This window comes from Lithobates pipiens, unplaced genomic scaffold, assembly GCF_037356315.1.
Source record: "Lithobates pipiens isolate NorthernLeopardFrog02 unplaced genomic scaffold, aLitPip1_a1.2 Scaffold_19, whole genome shotgun sequence".
Lineage (NCBI taxonomy): Eukaryota > Metazoa > Chordata > Amphibia > Anura > Ranidae > Lithobates > Lithobates pipiens.
The window spans coordinates 410,081,417-410,106,031 of NW_027507764.1; the positions used below are offsets into that span (position 1 = coordinate 410,081,417).

The 24,615-nt window shown below is 42.0% G+C and overlaps 1 protein-coding gene across 1 annotated transcript in view; it reads left to right on the top strand.

The window, feature by feature from the left end:
- The window catches only part of LAMA1 (laminin subunit alpha 1), a 227,636-nt gene that overhangs the window by 117,726 nt on the left and 85,295 nt on the right, over positions 1 to 24,615 (top strand). Inside the window, exons 25-33 of the mRNA XM_077492481.1 lie at positions 9,922 to 10,101; positions 12,604 to 12,789; positions 13,902 to 14,029; positions 16,024 to 16,144; positions 16,233 to 16,370; positions 18,467 to 18,588; positions 19,478 to 19,564; positions 21,625 to 21,818; positions 24,055 to 24,197. Coding sequence (XP_077348607.1) covers positions 9,922 to 10,101; positions 12,604 to 12,789; positions 13,902 to 14,029; positions 16,024 to 16,144; positions 16,233 to 16,370; positions 18,467 to 18,588; positions 19,478 to 19,564; positions 21,625 to 21,818; positions 24,055 to 24,197 — 1,299 coding nt within the window. The remainder of the gene's footprint in view (positions 1 to 9,921; positions 10,102 to 12,603; positions 12,790 to 13,901; positions 14,030 to 16,023; positions 16,145 to 16,232; positions 16,371 to 18,466; positions 18,589 to 19,477; positions 19,565 to 21,624; positions 21,819 to 24,054; positions 24,198 to 24,615) is intronic.

Here is a 24,615-nt window from a genome sequence, read left to right on the forward strand (position 1 = left end):
ATTTGGAAGGAAATTATACCTCCTATTCTCATCTGGCATAAATGGCTAGAATTAATCAAAGCTGTACCAATCTAAAATGTCATTACATTGTTACACCTAAAATTAAACTGAATATTAAAATGAAATAAGCTCAGTTCACAAAGCTTACAAGGAAAAGCGGGCATATTGAATTAAACAAAAAAACATGACAGTTATTTGCTGCTATGTCTAATGAGATTTTAAAATTACATTTTCACATGGCTAAAATAAAGATCTTTATCCTTATTTTACAATATTTGTGAATTGAGCCTATTGCCTGTTTAATGTCACTACCCAGTGTACATTATGGTTATTATTTTACTGACTTTGGCTAATATTTAAAATGGTTGTAAACCTTTACAAACGCCCAGTGAAGAGCCTCACCTCAGGAGATGAAACAAATCATCCTATATAATTTTTACCTGTTTATCTGCAGTCTTTTCTTCTCTGCATCTATTCAAAGTGCTGAATTCATAAGAGATTTCCATATTTATTTTAACCTTTATGTATTAGAACTATTATTTTTTTTTAAACTTTAAACTTTTTTTTATTTTATTTGCTTTATATTCAAATTTACAAATATTGCCACAAAGTAATCACATACAATAATTCCCCTTACAGACAAATTTCCCTTATCCCCCCCTCCCATCCTCCCTCCCCCTATCAACCCTCTCCCCCTCCCATTCCCTCCGCCAATAATATTCCATTCACAATTTATACAAAAGAAAATTTTAAATAACATCGAACTTAAACAAATTACTCATTCCCTTCTCCCATCCCCCTCCCCACCTCTCATTCATTCCCTCCTTCATCCATCACTCTTGCAACTTACTCACCCTTTCTCATTGCTCGCCCCACTTTCCCCATATTTTAACAAACTTCCCATAATTACCTCTTTTCCTATATATGTATTCCTCCTTTTTTATGTTATCTTTCACCCTTTCCATCCATTCCTTTACTGTAGGCGCTTCCCTCCTCTGCCATTTACACGCAATTAATTTCCTCCCCTGAAAAAGGCATCTAATGACCGCTGTGTGGATATCCCTTCGTACCTCCTCTTCTTCTATCAATCCCATTATACAGATTTTAGCTTCTACTTCCAGTGATAACCCAAACACTTTATTAATTTCCCCTATTATTCCTACCCAATATCTATATAATCTTGGGCATCGCCAAATCATATGTATTAAATCTCCTCTTCGGTCCCCACACCTTTGGCATTCTGCATCCTGTCTACTCCCAAATCTAAACAATTTAAGAGGAGTGTAATATACCCTATGGATTAAATACATTTGAGATATACTATTTGATGGAGATAAGGAAACTTTCGCCCCCAATGCCAGAACCTTTTCCCACTGTTCTACCGATATTGGGCCCACCTCTCTTTCCCATTTTGCCTTTTTTTCCTCCTCTATTACCCCTTCTTGTTCTGTTCCCTTTAGATACCTATAGATCTCAGAAATACCTCCTTTCGATATATTATAGCTTATGATTCTCCTGAGTGCAGGCATCTTACTCCATTCCAACTTCCTGTTTCTAAATTGTGCCTCTAACGCATGTTTAATTTGTATATAATTAAGGAGGTAATAAGCCGGTAACCCATATTCATCCCTTAGTTCCTGAAATGTTTTCAGTCTCCCGTCCTTATATAGTTGTACTAAGAAGTGTATGCCACTCCGATCCCATTCTACTAATCTCCCCATTTTCTTAATTTCCTCTAAATTTTTATTTTCCCATATTGGTGAGAATTCTGTATATCCTCTATACCCCAATATTACTTTTACCTCCTCCCAACACTTTACCATCAGTTGGACTGTGGGGCAGCTGGTCCTAAATGAGTCGGCTTCCACGGCTTCCGCGACCGTATTATGTGGAGTATCCCTCCCCAGGGGTCCACCCCCCCTTCCTGTCACTGCCACCAGGTTACCTCCCCTCATATACTGTAATTGGGCAGCCAGAAAGTAGTATCTCATATTAGGTAGTGCCATCCCACCCATTTCCCTTGGTCTCTGTAGTACTTGTAAGCTAATTCTTGCCACACTGTTCTTCCATATCACCTCTCTAAACAAACTTTCCATTTTTTTAAACCAATATTTTGGAATCCAAACCGGTGAGTTTTGTATAACATATAATATTTGAGGCATCCACACCATCTTAATTAAGTTGCACCTACCGGCTACTCACAAGGGGAGGTTCTTCCATATTCTAATTTTACGTTTTAATTTTGACATACCGTAAGTGGAACTAAATTCCCTGCTATATACTGCCTTGGGTCTGCCGTCATATTCACTCCCAAGTACTTCATTTGTTTAACTGTTTCTATTTGGGATACCTGTACTGGAAGTGGGGTATCGAGGGGATCCACTGGTAGGAGGGCAGATTTTTCCCAGTTAATTTCAAGTCCAGAGAAATACCCAAATTCTTTTATCAGGGTCATTGCCACCACCAATGAGGGCCCCGTGTCCCCTAATAACAGCAATACATCGTCTGCATACAAGGCAACCTTTTCCTCCTCGTTCCCTCTTTTAAACCCCCGGATATCCTTTGCCTCTCTCAAGGCTATAGCCAGAGGCTCCATCGAGAGGGCGAAAAGCAGGGGCGACAAAGGGCACCCCTGTCTTGTCCCCCTCTCCAAATGGAACCCCTCTGAACATTCCCCATTTATTCTCACTTTCGCCCTAGGGCCTGTATACAGTACTCTTATCCATTGCATAAATCTCGGACCAAATTGAAATTCCGCCAACACCCTCCTCAAATAATGCCACTCCACACTATCGAAGGCTTTTTTTGCATCTAAGGACATAACTGCTCTATTCCCTTTGTTTTCTGAAGGAATCTGAATGTTTAAATAGGTGCGTCTCACATTCATATTTGTGGACCGCCCTGGGATAAACCCAGTTTGGTCCTGATGTATTAGTTTTGATATTATGTTTTTTACCCTTGTTGCAAGTACTTTTGCCAAAATTTTAACATCTGAACACAGTAACGATATAGGTCTATATGATGCGGTCTCCAATTGGTTTTTCCCTTCTTTTGCTAGGACCACCACTGTGGCCTCCATCATTGATTGCGGCAGCTGTCCCGCTTCAAAAGCGCCATTGAACACCTGTAGGAGAGCCGGTAAAAGTATCTCCCCAAATTTTTTATAAATCTCTATCGGCAGTCCATCCGGACCTGGTGCTTTCTGATTTGTCATTTCTGCTGTTACTTTTTGCAGCTCCTCCAGGGTCAATGGTGCTTCCAAGCCCTCCCTATCTTCCTCCGACAGCCTGGGTAATGTTATTTTCCCAAAAAATTCCTGCATCTCCCCCTCTACTTCAGAGTTTGAAACTTTATATAGTTCCTCATAATATTTTCTAAACTCTTCCACTATTTCAGGTGTTGACTTCCTCATACCTCCCTCCCTGTCCAATATCGCCGGTATTATTGGGGACGAACTATTTGATTTAGCAATCATTGACAATACCCTCCCCACTTGTTCCCCTTCGCCAAAGAAGGACTGCCTCTGGAACTGCCTTTTCTTCTCTTCTTTCTCCCATATAAGTCTTTTATATTCTACCTGATTTTTCTCCCATTCCTTGGAACTTTCTTCTGAGGGGGCCCTTATATACCTCTCTTCTGACCTCCTTATCCTTTCTTTTGCTTCTATTTCCTTTGCTACCCCATTCTTCTTAATCTGCGATATCTTTTTTATTAGTTCCCCCCTTAAGAAGGCTTTCAAGGTATCCCACATTATTCCCAGGGACGTAGATCCCACATTTATGCTAAAAAATTCTTTTAGATTTTCTTTTACCCCCTCCATGTTATCCATTAGTTCTAACCAAAATGGGTTTATCTTCCATTCCCTTCTACTACATCCTCTCCCTATTGTCATTAAAAACATTACCGGTGAATGGTCCGAAATTCCCCTTGGCTCGTACTCCACTTTCTCCACCATCCCCAGCGCCTCTTCATTACACAGCACCATATCGATCCTGGACAAGGTGGAGTACGTCTTAGAGTGACAAGAATACTGTTTTTTTAAGGGGTTCCACCTTCTCCATATATCCACAAAGCCCGTTTCTTCACAGAATTGAAATAACAACCCATTAGGTCCCTCCCTACTACCGACCTTCTGTGGGAACCTATCTATTTTTTGATCCATTATCATATTGAAGTCCCCTGCTATTATGACTGGGATTCCGGGCTTATCCTTTATAAACTTCAGCAGTTCATGTAATATTTCTGCATTAAATGGTGGTGGGATATACACAGTTGCAATCACACATACTCTATCTTCTATACCACAAAAAAGGAACACATATCTCCCTTTAACATCTACGATGCTCTGCCTGCAGGTTAGGCCCGACCCAGGATCTATTAAGACACTCACTTCCCTTGAGTAGGAAGTGTATGTAGAGTGATATTGTATCCTATATTTTCTGTGTCTTAGCACACTGATTGTATCTCGGTCCAGGTGGGTCTCCTGCAAACAGAGCATCCCATAATTACCCATATTCCCCATGGAAAATAACGCACGTCTCTTCAACTGTTCCTTCACCCCCCGTATATTCCAAGAACAAATTTTAACCTTTTTAGTGAAGTTCCCTACCTTACTACTTACTCCCATATTTAAAACCTAAAGCACAATATCATACTTTTATTCTCCATTCTACGTGCTTTCTCTGTGTTTTCACACGTGCTCTCCCCCTCGCTTATTTCTTTTTTCCCAGTGCTCCAAGATTTTAATCCCACACATATTTTGTATCTCATATTTACCATATTTCTTATGCACATTTTACACACATTTTATATAAATTGAGCAATATTATTTCCTTGTGCCTCTCTTAATTTCATTTTCTTGTGCCCTTTTTCCTGACCACCGTATTCAATGCAATTTCACCCATCAACTTTATACTTAAATATATATTTTTTTTTTGTGCAATTAATAATCCTTTACCATGCCTACCTATATCCTTTCCTATCCTTTCAACCTCCTTTCTCTCGCTATCATTCATCCATTCATACTCCCCATCCCTTTTTTCTTTCCCCTCCCCAACCCTCCCATGCCCCACTTGGGGCCCTTCTAAGGGGCTTCCAACATGACCGTTTTTACCTCCCAGGGTGATATATCCTCCCCACCTACTCACCCTACCCACCCACTCCCATAACTCTTATTTCTATAACAAAAAATAGTCCAAATTACTGCCAAGAGGAAAAAAAAAAAAAAAAAAAAAAGGGGGGAAGGGGGGAAGAAGAGAGGGAGGGAGACAAACAGAGCAATATGGGGGCATTCCCTCTTAGTCCAGGAAAAAAAAAAAAAAAAAAAAGGAAAAAAATAAAAAATGTCCATTTTCTTTCTGTTTTCATATTACAGCATTCCCCTCTGTTGCAGCAGACATTTATTTTCCTCCAACCACGACTTAACTTCTTCTGGACTATTAAAAAATGTGTTTTCCCCAAATGCTGATACCCTCAACTTTGCCGGATAAAGCAATGCATAGTTCACTTTAAGGCCGCGTACACACGGGCGGACTGTTCGCCCAACCTTGTCCGCTGAACAGTGTTTGGGCGGACAGTCCGCTCGTGTGTGGGCTTTCAGCGGACAGTTTCAGCGGACAGTTGGACGGACAAAGTCTTTCGGAAATTCCGAAAAACTGTCCGCTGAAACTGTGTTTGAGCGAACAGTCCGCCCGTGTGTGGGCCTGTCCGCTGTACTTTCGAAATGAGCGGACTGTTCCCGCTCGGAAAGTCCGCCCATTTCGAGCGCGTGTACAGGTAGGCGGGGCCCGCGAAGGAGACGTCGCGGGCTCCGCCGCCTGGAATGGGCTTAAAGGGGAACCCCAACGCCGAAAAAAATCGGCGTGGGGGTTCCCCCCAAGTCCACACCAGACCCTTGTCCGAGCACGCTACCCGGCCGGCCAGGAAAGGGGGGCGAGCGAGCGCGCCCCCCCTCCTGAGCCGTACCAGGCCGCGTGCCCTCAACATGGGGGGTGCCTTGGGGAAGGGGGGGGCCGCGCGGCCCCCCCACCCCAAAGCACCTTGTCCCCATGTTGATGAGGACAAGGGCCTCTTCCCGACAACCCTGGCCGTTGGTTGTCGGGGTCTGCGGGCGGGGGGCTTATCGGAATCCGGGAGCCCCCTTTAAGAAGGGGGCCCCCGGATACCGGCCCCCCACCCTATGTGAATGAGTATGGGGTACAATGTACCCCTACCCATTCACCTGTGAAATAAAGTACAAATAAAAACACAACACAGGGGGAAAAAATATTTTATTGCACAGCCGGGGGTCTTCCGTCTTCGGGGGTCTTCTCGCCGGACTCCTCCGCTATGTGTGTGTAGCTCTTTTGCCAGCGGAGGAGTCCGGCTTTCTTCCTCCCCGCCGCCGGCCTCTTCTCCCGACTTCGGGGGTCTTGTCCCCCTCTTCGGTTCTTCTGCCGGGCCACCGCGCCTGGTCCGGTGGCCCGGTCTTCTGTCGCCGTCTTCCGTTCTTCTGTCGCCGCCTTCGGTTCTTCTGCCGGGCCACCGCGCCTTCTTGTAGCTCTTTTACAGGCGGTGGCCCGGTCTTCTGTCGCCGTCGCCGCCTTCCGTTCGTGTTCTTCTTCTTGTTCTTCTTGTTCTTCTCCTGGAGATGTTGACTCGACGAGCTCTCCGGCCGGAATGCCGGGGACGCGCTGTGCGGTCACTTATATAGTGACAATGGGGCGGGGTCACATGGTATATGTCACATGGGTTGGTCACATGGGTTGATGTCACATGGGGACTATGACATCGTAAGGGGGCGGGGTCACCACGTGACATCAACCCATGTGACATATACCATGTGACCCCGCCCCATTGTCACTATATAAGTCACAGCGCAGGGCGGCTCTGGCATTCCGGCCGGAGGGAGCGACGTGTCAACATCGCCTGGAGAAGAACAAGAAGAACAAGAAGAAGAACACGAACGGAAGGCGGCGACGGCGACAGAAGACCGGGCCACCGCCTGTAAAAGAGCTACAAGAAGGCGCGGTGGCCCGGCAGAAGAACCGAAGGCGGCGACAGAAGAACGGAAGACGGCGACAGAAGACCGGGCCACCGGACCAGGCGCGGTGGCCCGGCAGAAGAACCGAAGAGGGGGACAAGACCCCCGAAGTCGGGAGAAGAGGCCGGCGGCGGGGAGGAAGAAAGCCGGACTCCTCCGCTGGCAAAAGAGCTACACACACATAGCGGAGGAGTCCGGCGAGAAGACCCCCGAAGACGGAAGACCCCCGGCTGTGCAATAAAATATTTTTTCCCCCTGTGTTGTGTTTTTATTTGTACTTTATTTCACAGGTGAATGGGTAGGGGTACATTGTACCCCATACTCATTCACATAGGGTGGGGGGCCGGTATCCGGGGGCCCCCTTCTTAAAGGGGGCTCCCGGATTCCGATAAGCCCCCCGCCCGCAGACCCCGACAACCAACGGCCAGGGTTGTCGGGAAGAGGCCCTTGTCCTCATCAACATGGGGACAAGGTGCTTTGGGGTGGGGGGGCCGCGCGGCCCCCCCTTCCCCAAGGCACCCCCCCATGTTGAGGGCACGCGGCCTGGTACGGCTCAGGAGGGGGGGCGCGCTCGCTCGCCCCCCTTTCCTGGCCGGCCGGGTAGCGTGCTCGGACAAGGGTCTGGTGTGGACTTGGGGGGAACCCCCACGCCGATTTTTTTCGGCGTTGGGGTTCCCCTTTAAGCCCATTCCAGGCGGCGGAGCCCGCGACGTCTCCTTCGCGGGCCCCGCCTACCTGTACACGCGCTCGAAATGGGCGGATTTGCCTCCTCCTTACGTGGGCGAGTCCGCTCATTTCAAAAGTTGAGCGAACTGTTTGCCCAACCTTGTTCGTCAAACAGTCCGCTCGTGTGTGGGCAAGTCCGCTCATGCAAATTTTGAGCGGACTGTTTGACAAACTGTTTGCCGAACAAGGTTGGGCGAACAGTCCGCGCGTGTGTACGCGGCCTAAGACTGCAATTTCTTTTTGCACTCTATGAACTTGGCTCTCTGTCCTTGCAGCTCTGGGGAAAAATCCGGATACAATGAAATCTTTATCCCATTATATTCAAGGTTACGCAGTTCTCTTGCTCTTTGAAGGATAACAACTTTATCTCTATAGGACAGCAATTGGATGATTATGGGTCTAGGATGACTTCTTCCTTCCACCATCCTAAACGGAATTCTATACGCCCTTTCAATTGCAAAAAATCTTGATAGCTTCTCACTCCCTACTTTATCCTTTATCCATATTTCCATAAATTCAGCAAGATTATTGCCTTCACTTTTCTCCGGGACACCTAAAACTCTGATATTTTTCCTGCGTATAATATTTTCCATATTGTCCATTTTAGCCATACACAAATTTAACTGGCCCTTCATCATTTGCATCTCCTGTTTCAACGGGAGTACTTCATCCTCCACCTGGCTGACTCTCTCCTCCATATCTGATATACGGGCCGCAGTTTTCTGTACTTCATTTTTAAGATTTATCCCATCTTCTCTTATCTGCTTTAATTGGTCTGATACATCATCCAATGATAATTTACATGTATTCACCGCAGAAAGAATTTCTTTTAGTGATGGTTCTTTACCTTTTGCCCAAATTTCTCCTTCTGTACTTATCTCAGTGTCCCGTCCAGTCCCCCTCTCCAAGGAGAGATTACTCACGGACGCTTGTGCTTCCGATATTCCACCCATTACACCCGTAGTGTCCGACCGGACTGCCACACATATTGCTTTGTTTAAGCTTGTCGGCTCTATTTCGGTCGTCAAGCCCTGGCTTTTCCTTCCGACCGTTTGCACGGCTGCAGTACTCTGCGGCCGCCCCTCTCCGACTTGCACGTTCTTTTTAGGTGTTTGGTTTGGGGTCTGATTAGGCGTATGGGCATATCGCTCCAGTTTAGAAGCGGCGGCAGCAGCAGCAACGCCTGTCAGCCCGGTCGAGTGGCCAGCCTTATCTTTGGAACTACGTAATGTTTGTGATCCATTATGTGTGGTCGCCTCCTCCACCCCCCTTTTCCTAGTCATACCTTCAGGTCTTACGTCTCTTCCACCGGGGGGGGGGGGGGGGGGGGGGTATCGCTCAATCCCTCCCTTCGCTTTGAGTCCCTCTCTCACAGGGTTTCTTACGTGGGGATCGATGTTCCTCTATGGGAGAGCTTCCTATGGCGACCTCCACATATCTCCACTGTTGCGCCGTTCGGTCAACCGAGTGTACCGTTACTCTCGCTTTCGTGGTGTCACAGCTTCACAGCGTCCCCTCGTTTCGGCTCCTCAACGCTCGGCTTCTCCTTCCCTCCTCCTCCTCCACACTACCTTGGCAGCATTAGTCTCTGGAGCGAGCGGTAGGTCTGAGCCCGCCGCGACCTCTCACCCTGACATCCGGTCACGCCCCCCGATGTGGAAATCAAACTATAGTTCCTATTAGAACTATTATTATTATTATACCGGATTTATATAGTGCCAACAGTTTACGCAGCACTTTACAATATAAAAGGAAACAATATAGTTACAATACAATAAAATACAAGAGGATTAAGAGGACCCTGCTCAGAAGAGCTTACAATCTAATAGGGTGGGGCAGAACTAGTATAAGTTTTAATTTATAAGCACCTGTTATAAATGTGACCACCTTTTAGAAATGGCTAGATTATCTGATAAATGATATGTATAACAGATTATGGCCATCTAAGTAGCTCTTAGTTCATTTGCACAGTGAAAACCTCAGATTTATCATACAGGTCACATGAAGCTGTAAAACTTTTGCATTTCACAAAGTCATTGCACATTTCACTAACATAAATGCGGCAAAGAGTTTGCTTACAATGCTTTGGATTTAAATGCATTTTTCTATATAATTATTGTATTTCTTATCTGATAAATGGGTACTTGTTACATTTTAAATGTCTTATATTTTAGATCACCTTGGTTCCAGATCAGTCTTTGCTCCGTGTAGTTTCTCTGAATGATATGAATGGAACTATAAATGGTGTTTTTTCTGAGGCTGTTGACATGTTACTAGATGGATCAGTGATACGGCAACACTTTTTATCAGATATATTTTATTGGCAATTACCTGCACAGTTCCTGGGTGAAAAGGTAAGGTGAAATCATATTTTGTGTATTGTATTGCTGTCATAAACGTTTCTCATGTGTGAAGGTACCAGGAATAAAGACCTAGGCTTTCAGTATACAAGGTCCAGTCTGATAGAGAGATAAAATATATGTTTAGCTGTGCTTCATCCTTGCTTGTCTCTTTGCTCTTTGCCGATGCTATGCTGCATCTTTTGGCAGTTGCCATTATATTTTTGACTACATTTAAACTTTCAATGTCTGAAAAAGTATTGAAATCAGTCAATACAAGGGCTTGGGAAGTAGCATTTTCAGAACAGGTCATAAATAACAACCATATATTTATCAGAACAATTTCCTTTAAAAAAGTAAATTTCTAGTTGAAGGACAAGCATTGCAAAAAAACACCTTAACCTCCCTGGCGGTACGATTATTTTGGATTTTAGGTGCTAAAAGCGGTACAATTATTTTGCATGAAAATTTGACGTTTTATATTGTAGTCCTGTAATTCTTAGCAATAACTCACTTAAATCTGTCCAAACCAGAGTCTAGCGGACATCCCGGGTATGATAAAGTTTGAAAAATTAAATCATAAATTATAATATAATAAATAATTATAAATAATTGTACCAAATAATAATATAACAATAATAAAAATTATTCAATAATGTAATCAAATCAAAAACACTGAAATTTGCTCAGTTGCGGAATTGTCACTGTCATTACTTTTCAATATTTGATGACGGATCTCCCCACAAATCACAATCACTCAGTTCTGCAAGTGATTACAATTTATTATCACTGTTTTCTAGCTGGTCTAAAATCATTTTTGCTGTAAAGTGAAAGTTTTGGTTGCTATGGACAATCTCCAGTTTCCAGGCAGAAAGAACAGTTTTTATAATATAAAACTGCATGCAGGACACTGGGCAGACCACTAGGGACAAAGGGGATGTGAAATTATTACATACAGTATAATGTAATCTTACAGATTACATTATACTGTATGTATACTGTGTGTTTCACTTTTTGAATTTGTCGCCGATCTCCGTCCCCGTGCGTCGCAACGCTCGCAGGGCATGGAGATCAGCTCCGTGATAGATCGAACGAGACACGGCTCGCTCGTACAGCGCGGGGACACCGCTGGATCCGAGGGAGAAGGTAAGTAAATGTCCAGTAAATGGATCCAGCGATGCGGTCCCGAGTCTGGCTCGGGGTTACCGCTTTTGGTATAAAAATTCCACCCCGAGCCAGACTCGGGAATACCGTCAGGGGGGTTAAAGCAGTGGCGACTGGTGCTCCATTTTTTGGGAGCCCCCCCGTTAGGTCGGTTGGTCCATCAGTCAAAATCCCTCCCCCCTGCTTCGACGGCTTCCCCCTGTGTCTTCTCCTTGGTGGCTTCCTCCTGCGTCTCCTCAGCAGCCAATACGGTCACTTCTGCTCTGGGCCAATCGGTTCTTATGACCCGCTTCCTGATTGGCCTGGAGGAGAAGCAGGAAGACAATAGCGAATATTAATTTGTTATTGTCATACAACTGAGTGGGCTAAGGGCGCAGTGCTCTGTGTCTTTTTTGAAGCCAATTAGAGCCTCAGGCTCTAATCATGTGCTTGAAAGAAAAATTGAAATACACACAACCAGCGCCCTGCATGTAGATTAGGGGCCAAGTGCATGGATTGGGGGGGCACACCTGCGCCCCTAATGGAGTAACCGCCACTGCCTTAAATTGACTGTAAAGGCAGAAGTTTTTTTTTATCTTAATGCAGTCTATGCATTAAGATAAAAAGCCTTCTGTGTGCAGCAGCCCAATCAGCCCCTCTGATAATTACCTGAGGTCCCTCTAGATCCAGCATTGTTGTAGGATTGTCTCAGCTTCCCAGGACTCCCCTCCTCATTGGCTGAGACAGCAGTGTGGCGCCAATGGCTCCCGATGCTGTCAGTCAAAGTCAGTCAGCCAATGAGGAGAGAAAGGGGGTGGGGCCAGGCCACAGCTCCAAGTCTAAATGGACACTAAAATGTGGCTTGGCTCAGGTGCCCCCTTTGGCAATCTGCTTGCTGTGAGGGCACTCACCAGGAGAGAGGGGCCAGGAGCACTGAAGAGAGACCCAAAAAAAAGGGAGGATCTGGGCTGTTCTGTGCAAAACTATTACACAGGGCAGATAAGTATAATATGTTTGTTATTTTTAACTATCACTTTAAGTTCCACTTTAAGTAATATTTATTTGGGAATTGGAATAAAACCATTCACTTTATTACTGGATACATTTAGAAATGCACACCATTCATATTTGCTCCTGCTCTGGGACAATATTCTGGAGTCAACAAATGCAAAATATGATTAATCTCTAGCATATTATTATTGCCAGTGTGCCAGTGTCAGAATCATATAATTATGTTTATTTCATAACTCTCATACAGTATATTTGTGTGTGTGTGTGTGTGTGTGTGTGTGTGTATATATATATATATATATATATATATATATATATATATATATATATATATTATAATATTTGTGTGTTATTTATTTACAGACATTGGCATATGGTGGCCTTCTGAAGTATGTTGTTACATATTATGCACTGGGGGAGTCTGGTCCTTCAGATTTTGAGCCTCACATTATAATGAAAGGTGGACATCTCAGTAAACAAGTTCTTTACATGACCAAACCAAACCCAGCAAATGGAGTGAGAACTGAGATACAAGTTAGCTTCAAAGAGGTAAATATGGATTTAGCTTTAGTTTTATATTGCAGATGACCTGATGGTCTATACTATATATAATCTTGTTTATACATTTTTCTTAATTTCTACCTTTGTAGCTTACTCATAGTAACTGTTTTTGTAAATTACTTTTACACTTTATAAGATTGCATAATATTTTAGGACAATTATTTGTGAAATATTTACATAATTTGTCCCTGTCACCCAAACACACTCCATGCCCATTATGCACAAAGCTTATACAAAGAGAAGTCCACAAAGAAATATAGGGAAAAAATGTCCCAATGTCTTTCCATCAGAGAGATTAGGGGAAAGGGGGATTTGACGTGCCTAACAATACAACCTAAACAACATAAATTGTGTTGATAAAAGAGTAATTTATTTTTTTATACAATATAAATGTTTAAATTTAAACACATACTGTCAGCGCTTTAAGCGCATAATAGAAACATCACTATGTGAAACAATAATGAAGCATAGTTTTGCCCAGTACAGGCTTCCTCAGGATCCAATTTTTTTTTTAAGGCTTTGTGATGTTATAACTCATGAATGATACATACATACATTATTGTACCAATAAAAGCCAATATTATAACAGCTATATTACATATATTTTAATTACATACAAAAGGAAAAATTGTACAATTAATTAAAGAATCATGGGGTCACCCAGGAGGGAAAAAAATGGGTGGGGGAGGGGAATACAAAAAAAACATATACACTATATTGTCAAAAGTAATGGGATGCCAGCCTTTACACGCACATGAACTTTAATGGCATCCCAGTCTTAGTCCATAGGGTTAAATATTTAGCTGACCCACCTATTATAGCTAAACAGCTTCAACTCTTCTGGGAAGGCTGTCCACAAGGTTTAGGAGTGTGTCTATGGGAATGTTTGATCATTCTTCTAGAAGCTCTTTTGTGAGGTCAGGCACTGATGTGGATGAGATGGCCTGGCTTGCAGTCTCCACTCTAATTTATCCCAAAGGTAAACCACATATTGCCAAATAATTTTTAAAATTACCCCCCCCCCCCCCCCCAGGACACGAACAATCATAGATGACAAATATTTTCATCTGGTGTGCTTTTTTTTCTGTTCTCTTCTGTAGGAAGACTGGAAATATCATAATTCTGTATCTGATGAGTCAGTTACAAGGATGGAGTTCATGTCAGTTCTAAGCAAACTTGATTACATACTTATAAAAGCATCATATGGCTATGGATTACAACAGAGCAGGTAGGTCTATACTTAGATACATGCTCTAACTTACAATTAGAGAAGTGATTGCGATTTTCACATGCTGCTTGCAGTTTATCCGTATCAGTAGAGAAAACAATAATGTATAATTTTGTTAGCTAACACAGGAAACTTAGAGTCAGCAGAATCTTTTAAGACCAAATACAGTTACAGTCTTCCTTTCACTGACATAAACAGAAATAAGAGGCAGTCTTCAGCAGTAATCTGTGGACTATATAGAAAGTGTATACAATATGACATGCACTTCAAGATTGATTTATTAAATCAGAAGCAAGATTCACTTTTCTTTGTCTATTCTATCTTTATCATATTACATTGTGGCTTTTGGCGACCTACCATTTTAAACCTGTTGACAATATTTGTTGAGCAGGTTATCAGCTTGTTGGGTAATAGGATCACTAGTCAACATCCAGAATTATCATGGTGAGAAGTTGCTCTGTTACATTGTAACAACAATTTATTTCTTCGTATCCTCAAACGTTGTTATGCACTCTGCCAGTATGGAAAGGAAATGCATAGACTACTTCTGATTTTCATTATACTGTTTTATGAGTTAGGTCCAGACCATGGGGTAAGGTGTTTTTATTTTTATTAGGGTTGGGGAATGTGGATACATTTTTACTTTTTCATTGTTGATAGTTTTTCTATTAAAGTAGTTATTTTTTAAACTGCACTTGGCCTGTTAAATAACTTATTTTTGGCTTTATCCTATTAGCATCAATGAATTGAGGGATGAGCAGGTGAACACTAAGATTAAATGAGGGATACTCCTAGCAAACTGTAAACTATTTTTGACTTTGTAACAACCAGTAATGCCGCATACACACGATTGGACTTTCCGGCAGACTTGGTCCGGCGGACTGGAATCTGTCAGAAAATTCGATCGTGTGTGGGCTCCAGCGGACTTTTTTTCCCCAAAAGTCTGATGGACCTAGAAATAAAACATGTTTCAAATCTATCCAACGGACTCAAGTCCGACGGACTAAAAATCTGAAAAACCGTTAGTCTGTGTGCTAGTCCGACGGACCAAATACGACGCAAGGGCAGCTATTGGCTACTGGCTATTGAACTTCCTTGTTTAGTCCTGTTTATGTCATCACGTTCAAATGAATGGACTTTCGAACTGACTTAGTCCGGTCATGTGTGACCAAGTCCGTTCGTTCAGAAAGTCTGTCGGACCTCTGCCGAAAGTCCGTCGGGAAGACTGTGGGACCTAGTCCGTCGAAAAGTCCGGTTGTGTGTACGCGGCATTAGGGTTTTGCTGAAATGATCAGCAAGGGGCCACTAGTCAAAGGCTGGGAACTTAGAGATTCTTTGTCACAGAGTAGTGTGGATCCATTAGAAGTGAGATCTGTCTGGATGTTGAAGAGCCAGGTATTTACTATGGATATCCTGAAAGTAAAATGGGTTCCCCTGCATGATATTCCCTCGTTATGAACCTAGGTTTGCACCACTAATAGCAAATTCTCAGACAAGAGTTTATACCATCAGTAGAGCCGAGGTGAGATGGTAAGTACAACGTACAAGACAGAAATTCTGCCTTGTACATTGTACGCAGAAACCAGGCCAAGACTCAAAGCCTAAAGCATCCCTGCATTTACTGTAAAAAAAGTGGGCTTGGCTGTAGGAAATTCCATGAAATGTTCTCAGAAATCCTTGAGTAATCATTACAAAAAACCTAGGGAGTTATAAAATCAGATACAGGTGAGGAAAGAAAAGAGGCAGACATTGGTAAACTGTTGGCAGAGAAAGGTCAAAAAGACTGACTTAGTTGACTGCACTGTTAGGAGAAAGACGCAAGACCTAAAATCAAATCAGGCAGATCCTTATAATAGTATCCCTGAAGTCAGTTTTTATTGCAATGTAGTATATGTGTTTGTGTTTGTATGTACTATACAGTCTATGTGAATACCATTTTTAGTTGATGATAGAAAAAAAACTCTCTACAAAATATTGTCTCTCACAACTTTTAGGATATCGAATATTTCGATGGACATTGCAGTGGAGGCAGCAGAAATGCATTCTGGACGTGAAAAGTCTCATCTTATAGAGATCTGTGAATGCCCGCCTGGCTATGCAGGCCTTTCATGCCAGGTGATCTGCATTCCTCATTCATTTGCTTTTGGTCAGGAGATAATAGATCTGTCTTATTTAGCATTGTTTATCTTCTTCACTATATCAGGAGTGTGCACCTGGCTACTACAGAGAGAAAGTGACAGAATTAAATGTACAAGGACCACGGCCTTTCATTGCTCCATGTGTACCTTGTCAGTGCAGTAACCACAGTGAAATCTGTGATGCAGATACCGGAGAATGTCTGGTAGGTTTCCTTTATTATAGAATTATTAATATGTATTTTAACATAAAAGGCAGGATACTAATTTAAACTGAGAACTGTTGCAATGAATATATTTCATTATCAGCTTTACCTACTTTCCCAGTAATTGGAAGCAGGGAATATACAGCACAACCTCATGAAATATACTGATATACCCACCTTCTTATTTCATGGCATCTGGGTTCAGCCTGTAATATATTACAAATACATCTGTTGAAATATTTTCACATACTGTATATCTGGTATTATAGAAAAAATTATGTTTGTTGGATGCGAACAGGATTAATTGTGTTATCTTTGCATTCATTGTACCCTAACACAGTATTTCTCAACTCCAGTCCTCAAGGCGCCCCAACAGGTCATGTTTTCAGGCTTCCCATTATTTTGCAAAGGTGATTTGATCAGTTTCACTGCCTTGGTAATTACCACAGCCGTTTCATCTGAAGAAAATCCTGAAAACGTGACCTGTTAGGGCGCCTTGAGGACTGGTGTTGAGAAACATTGCCCTAACATATGGAAAATGAGTTGAGTGTGTAGGACAATAAAAATTCATACTGTAACTCTAGTAAGATATTTATAATTTAAACCTAGCTATACATAATACAATACAAATGTACAATCTCTGTACAATCATCTTTAAGTTATAAAAATGAATATGCAATAAAAGGGTAAATCTAAACAATATTTTAAATTGTACTGTAGAGAAACCATATTTGAAATAACCCTCTAGTGTGAAAGTACGCAGGTGCCGCTGCTGCTTATTGGAATCTCAGTCTCATTGTTTTTACCTTTTGGATCACTTGCCCCCTTTTAGATTGTAAGATTTCAGGATCAGGGTCCTCTGTACCTTTATGCCTAGAATTGAATTGTTAATATACTGTCTTCCTTTATTTATTGAACAATCTGATGGTGCCATATAATCTTGTATGATAATATTAATAAATGAGATTGGGCATTTGACTAATTTTAAATAGTAATTGACATACAACTGAATAATAGAGAAATGTGTGCTGCTCTGCATATTTACCATCTGATTTATGCTAAAGGTGCAATTTCAAGCAACAATTAGTTGATATGTGGGCTTAGTTTTGGATTATATCTGATAAAGAAATTCTTGAAATATATTATGATTGATCATGACCTTGATAAAGAGCAGGTCTTGTACAGTACAGAACACTCAGCAAAACTAAAAGGGTATGATTAGTAAAGTAGTTAAAGAGGAGCTCAGTCTCCTATGTAAAAATTAAAAGTCAGCAGCTACAAAAGCTTTAGCTGATGACTTTTAGTAAACAGCCACTCACCTGCCCCACGATTCAGCGATATGTCCTCTCTCTGGGCATCTGGCTGTGATAGCTTGAGGCTTCACAGCTGGGTGCCCACTGCACATGCACAAGCGGCGCTGCACTCTGTGACTGCCCCAAAGTCTTCTGGGACCTGTCACATGTCCCAGACATCTGCAGGAGGGAACGTCTAGGCAGTCGGAGCAGAAGTGTGCGCAAGTCCCTATCAAAATCGGGGTAACCACGAATATGTGGTCTGCGTTATGTACTCTACAGCTGTACAGATCACCACACAGCTCCTTCACTGTCCTCTTCTTAGTTCATGTGGTCAGAGTTAATTTTTTTGCTACCTTTCAGCCCACACTTAGTAAGTGAATTCACCCCGTGTGTACTTCTCCCAGAGCACCTGGCAGGCCATCTACCCTATGCCATCTCCTGTTATTAAGAGAAAGAGCTGATCACATAGTGTACATGCAGCTCACAGCCAGAGGGGACAGAAATGGGTCTGAATAAAATAGACTTGCATTTGTTCACACATCTATTTTACCACTGGATTTTCACATATACATTGGGCAGCAACAAGTGGGAGTTTGAGGGAAACAAGTATAGTGAAAAAAACTTGATGTGACATCATGGCATGGGCCCAAAGGTGCCATTATGGCAAATGCGGCCCCGCAAATACTTAAAATGTGCAAACAATTGTATACAGTGTGCATGTGAAGGGAACATGTAGAATATGTCAGTTGTATCCATCTGTAGACTATGTCAGTTTTATATATCTATTTTTACACATAACAGGGATGCAGAGATAATACTGCAGGACACCACTGTCACGTCTGTGCATCCGGTTACTATGGCAAGGTGACGGGATCAATCTCCGATTGCTCACTGTGTGCCTGTCCCAAAGGAAACTCTAACAGGTAGGATCTTTTCCATATGTATGTCTGCTTTCTGTGATTATATCATGTATTAATGCCACATATTTACATTTTTAATGACATATTTTTAAAATACAGGCATACCCCATTTTTAAGTACACAATGGGGTTTATTTATCCACATATACATTGGGCAGCAACAAGTGGGAGTTTGAGGGAAACAAGTATAGTGAAAAAAACTTGATGTGACATCATGGCATGGGCCCAAAGGTGCCATTATGGCAAATGCGGCCCCGCAAATACTTAAAATGTGCAAACAATTGTATACAGTGTGCATGTGAAGGGAACACTTAAAAGTGGGGTATGCCTGTATATGTTTTGCCTGTATATGTTTTGCTGCATTATCATAGTAGGTGAATACATATAAACTTTAGTTTATTTTTTTTTACATTTGTTTCTTTGTTTTTATTATTGCCCATCCAAATAATGCAGATTTAATAAACAGTACATTTGGATTTACAGATTATTTGCATATTAATGTGGCTATTTTTGGTCATTATATGGGCAACATTGGACAGACTGTAGTCCTGCAAGATTATGTCTGCATTTACAGGCTGATAATAGGCATTTCTCTATTTCCCCTTATAACATCACATATATGCTTCATTTCTCTCTCTCTCTCTCTGTCTCTCTCTCTCTGAACCCCTCTCTCTCTCCCTCACCCTCCCCCACCTCTCTCACCTTCTTTCTCTCTCTCTCTCTCTCTCTCTCTCTCTTCTCTTTCCCCCCCCCCCACCCCATCTATCCCACCTCTTATCTTTCTCTTCTCCCCCCTCTCTCTCTTCTATGTCTCTCTCTCTCTCTCTTTCTCTCATTTATACTTTTTTATGACTTGTTATATTTGTATTAACTATTGATTTATTCTTTTTCAGTTTTAGCCCAACCTGTGTGCTAGAAGGTATTGATGATTTCCGCTGTGATGCCTGTCTTTCTGGATATGAGGGCAAGTACTGTGAAAGGTAGGTTAAGATCATTAACCTGTTGCTGACCACATACTGGGCTTTACCACCTATATGGTGCGCATATGCGTCCATGGTAATAAGAAGCAGAAAGCATGTCACATCCATAAATATGCACATACAGGCATACCAAGTACACAATGGGGTTTATGTACTAAAGCTGGGAAGTGCAAAATTAAGCTCCCTTCTGCATAGAAACCAATGAGCTTCTAACCTCAGCTTGTTCCATTAAGCTTTGGTAATAAAACCTGGAAGCTCATTGGTTTCTATGCAGAAGTGAGCCTCATTTTGCACTTTCCAACTTTAGTAAATAAACCCCATTGTGTGTGTACTTAAAAGTGGGGTATGCCTGTAGTTTACACCATTTGTAATGTCACATTTCTACAGGCACGATCCTAGAGATTACAGAGTAGGCAAAATCTTGCAAACTGCGACTCGTACAATTGACTGAATTGTCTTCTCTTGAGATTTTGCCTGTTCTGCTTTTCCCATGAATCTGCCCAAAAGGATAGTAGAAGGATAGTAATGTCCTGCCCAGCAACAAGGAAGACAGAGGCAAGGTAAGTATAAATCTAACTGTTTTCTTTACAGATACATTTTACATTTACTAAAATCAGATATTTTTTAAAGACTAGATTCACGTTTAACTAAAAAATAATAAATGCACATATTTTTGCAGGTAAAAAAAATTGCATTTATTATTATTTTTTTACACAGGAGCCTGTAAGGTATTGTAATGTCCTGCACACTCTCCCTCCATCTTTCTGCCCATACTTCTGTACAGATTGTCAGTTTCAAAGTTGGAATGAACTACAGGTGCGCTGATCAGCACATTTGAAGTCCATTGAGAACTACAAACACTATGTGCTGCAGTGGCAGAAGGGACACTCACAGATTGCTCTGCCCACACAACCTCACAGATTATAAATGTGACAGCGGCTGCAGGGGAGAAGAACCCCCCCACCCAATGTCACAGGGCATGGGGGGCTGCTTACCATGTTGCATGTTACACCCTATATATCGGCGGGGCATGGAACATGTTGAAAATGTGAGCATATCCTCACCTCAGTTTCAAAGTTGGACTGGACTACAGGTGCGCTGATCAGCACATTTAAAGTCCATTGAGAACTACAAACACTATGTGCTGCAGTGGCATGGGGGGGCTGCTTACCATGTTGCATGTTACACCCTATATATCGGTGTGGCATGGAACATGTTGAAAAGGTAAGCATATCCTTTAAAGAGGGAAAAGGATAGTGTATTGTCATATTGTACATATTTTACATATTTTCATGCCCATTTTCATAGTCTACCAATAAATTGCTTTCTTGCTGCCCTCTTTTGTGATACTATGGCCTCACCTTCGATCCCATTATTGCTGTCACTTCCCCACTGTGTCCTTGCAGTTCCTCTGTATATAGCATGCACACACTAGAGTGACTTCCTTGGAAATGTGCGTTTCTTACAGATTATGCAGAAAGGGATGTAGGAAAATTACTTACACTCCTGCAAGTTCATATAATATTCAGGAACACGTCGAGAGAAAAACTGTGCCTACTAAGCCAGGAATTGTATAGTGCTTCATGATATAAACATCACTGCTTGTCAATTTATCTGCTTTGATGTGATCTGTTCAGCCTTATGATGTAAGGAAGCTTGTATGACAAACCAGATATACTCAAAGAATATGGAGATTACCATTACTGGCCCCTTCTAAAATTGCTAGTTGTCTGGCTGTTATGTTGATCAGATTGCATAAGAATCCTCTGAGCCACTGACCTAGAACACATATGCAGATCGGGAGTTTTTATATTCTGCGTTTTTGTTTGGAGACAAAAATTTGAAGAGTAAGAGGCAGCCAGGAACCTAGCATTTTTAGACAAGGTCAGCAATGGCACCCCCATGTTACATTTAGTGCAGGTTTTCTATAATCATCAAAGATTCCCACATATATATTCTTTATTTATTCCTATCACTTCTAGCATCAGTGGGTCAAATAGCCGTGCAGTTTAATGAAAACACAAACATACTAAGAAACCTTTCTGTTTTCACATTTTTAGGTGTTCGCTCGGATATTTCGGCAATCCAAGCGAGTCAGATGGCAGCTGCCAGTTATGTGACTGCAATCCAAGTGGCTCTTTGCATAATCACTGTGACAGGTTAACTGGCCAATGTGCTTGTAAGCCTGGAGTGACTGGACGTCTTTGTGATACATGTGAAGTCAGGCATATCCTCCTGGAACAGCAATGCATATGTGAGTTTCCTTCATTTATACATTGTGTCATTTTGTTTTAGATCACATATGAAGAATCCTGTAGGTGGCTTATAGCATTACCTTCCCTTGAGTAAAGTCTCCATTGGAATAAAAGAATGCAGTTCTGACTGGGGAAACTTGACTTTCAACCATAAATAGAGTAATTAGTTTTTTCCTTCCCAAGACCATTGGTCAGGATTAGCATACTCTGTTCATAAAAATCAGCAGACTCGCTTAAAGCCTAATTTCAGATATCCTTTTAGTCTTGGATAAAGGGTTAAAAAGTTAAGATTTGCATCAGGTTTTTGTTTTTGGTGGGGATTATCGCTCACTTTCCCAAAAATTTGGGGGCATGTTGTTATCAGTGGGATAAAACCCATCAAAACTTCTAACTCTTCTGCGCTCTACTAAAATGTGTTTTTTCTTTTTGCCCGTTTCCCTATTAAGTCTTCCCAATAGGGAGACAGAGAGGCAAAATAATAATCTATCTAAAACATAATCATTTTTGCTGGACTTGGGCTTTAAAGAGGAAGTAAACTCTCCCACTGTGATGCTTCTTTTCATTTAGTCCATTATAAGTAATTATCAAACTATAGCCACTGTAATCCAGCCCAAATCGCATGTTACTTACTGTTTAAAGAAACTTTAAAAAACTTGTTTCCAGGGGTTAGGCAGCGCCATCTTAAGTATTGTTTTCTGAGTCCACAGTGGAGTGTATTTCCGCCCTTACAATGAGCACTTCCTGTACTATAAACCAATCCTTCTTCTCAATCCAACGTTTCTATGGCAACCCTGCTTCCCTGTTCATAGCTGACTTGTTTTATTTCATAGTATTTACTTGTGCTTATTTTATAGTGTTTGCCTGTGTGAGTCCTATCAGCTTCAGCTGATAAGACTGCAGTACTGCTGTCCCATGCCCTGCTTTACACTGCATGCGATGTCACATGGTCACATGGTGTGTAGGAGGAAGCTCTGAGTGATTATGCAGCCTCCTGGGAGTTCAGTGTTGTGTGCAGTAGGAAGTCCTGATAACAGATAGATAGCCACATAGAGAGTGTGCCGTAAATCAGGGGAGATCTGAGCATGCTCAGTGATGTCATTCTAAAGAACAGAAAGGATTACAACAATACTATGCTGGTAAGGAGATACCACATAACCCAGAAATGAAAAACTGCAGAACCTGCCATTTACAGATGACACTCCTCTAGCCTGCCTCCCTAATGTCATTCTTTCTGATAAAAGCTGATCCAGCTTAAAGTGGCTCAATAAAAAGCACTAAGTGTATTTTTCATCTGCTGCTTTGTTCCTCTCCTATGATTATAAATTATTTCTGACAAGTTTTCCTGACACCAAGAGAAAAAAGGTGACATGGGAGAGAGCTCCAGCAGATTGACAGTCTCAGTTCTGTTCCTGTGAAATGTGTGGAGGTGGGTGTGTCGATTCCTTCCAATCATCTCTCAGAGCTCTTCTCACTGAGCTCTGCAAAGTGTAACTTCAGCTCTCCACCCCCTTTTTTTCTAAACTCTCCTACAAGTTTTAAAAAGCTTGACTTTGAGCAAATATAGAGAAGAGGAGACTGCAGATAAGTAAGTACAACTAACTTATGGAGCAGGATTTGTTTAATCTCTGTGTATCACCTGGGGGCAGTTGCTTCACTCGGTATATGTAAGGGTGTACCATCGCATTAGGTGATATTTATTGTTGTCTCAGTCATCGGCAGGTTTCTAAAAATGATGTGTACAACATGCTAGTTTGCCTTTAATAATAAATATTAGCCACAAATTAACTTTCAGCAGAACAGTACATAACTGTAAGGTGTCCTCCATGTTACTTGTAGTTCAAGTGGTCTCTTTCTCCAGAGTCTGTCCATGCTGGCTGAATATGGACTGCATATTGCATCACTGTGATGACATCTCCATAGAGATCATTTATGTCCGTGCTAAGTGCATATTGCAGATGTCTCCATAGAGATCATTCATCTTTGTGCTGAATGCAAGAATCAGCACTCATCAACAATAACTGACATTTTCTGAATGAACAGTGGGCAGACCTCGGGTCCAACTCATAATATTTAAGAACACTCTGTGTCCTCCATAGAAATGAATGATCTCCGATAACCTGTGAAATTCAGTAAATACTGCAATGCTCCAGACAAAGTGACTTTTAGCCAGTGCAAGAAGTACATGGAGTCTGAGGCTACTAATATATCATAATGACTGTATTTCTTAATTCTTAGCATGTGATGATGACTGCACAGGACTATTACTAGATGACTTGGATGATCTTCATAGAACCATATTTTCTATAAACTTCACTGGAGTTGTCACAGTTCCCCATGGATTCATGTCACATCTGGAAAATATGACAATGCATGTAAAGGTAAGAGAAAATAAATCTATTGAAGTTGAATGAATTTTGATGCCAATTCTTAAGACCTCACCTGGTCTCGTATCTGCCAGATCCATGCTGTGCAGCCCATTGGGTCCCACTGCTGCAAAGTTTCCAAACCAAGTAGCTCCTTCTTGTACATATGAGTGTGAAATTGAAAGTCATTCCTATAGAGAGTTCATCCCTGGCATTCCAGCAGAGTGTGGCATCTCCATATGATAGAATAGTAGTTTTTCTAGTAATGCCCGGCCTAAAGACAATGTGGTGACAGATGCACGACACCATTGGGCGACACAGTGGGGGTTTAGCAGGAATGGGGACTGCAGAATATGCAACTTTGAGCAGGGCGCTATGTTTTTTTCTAGTTTTGGATAGAGTGATGAGCAATTAGAACCTCCATCCGGTGTTT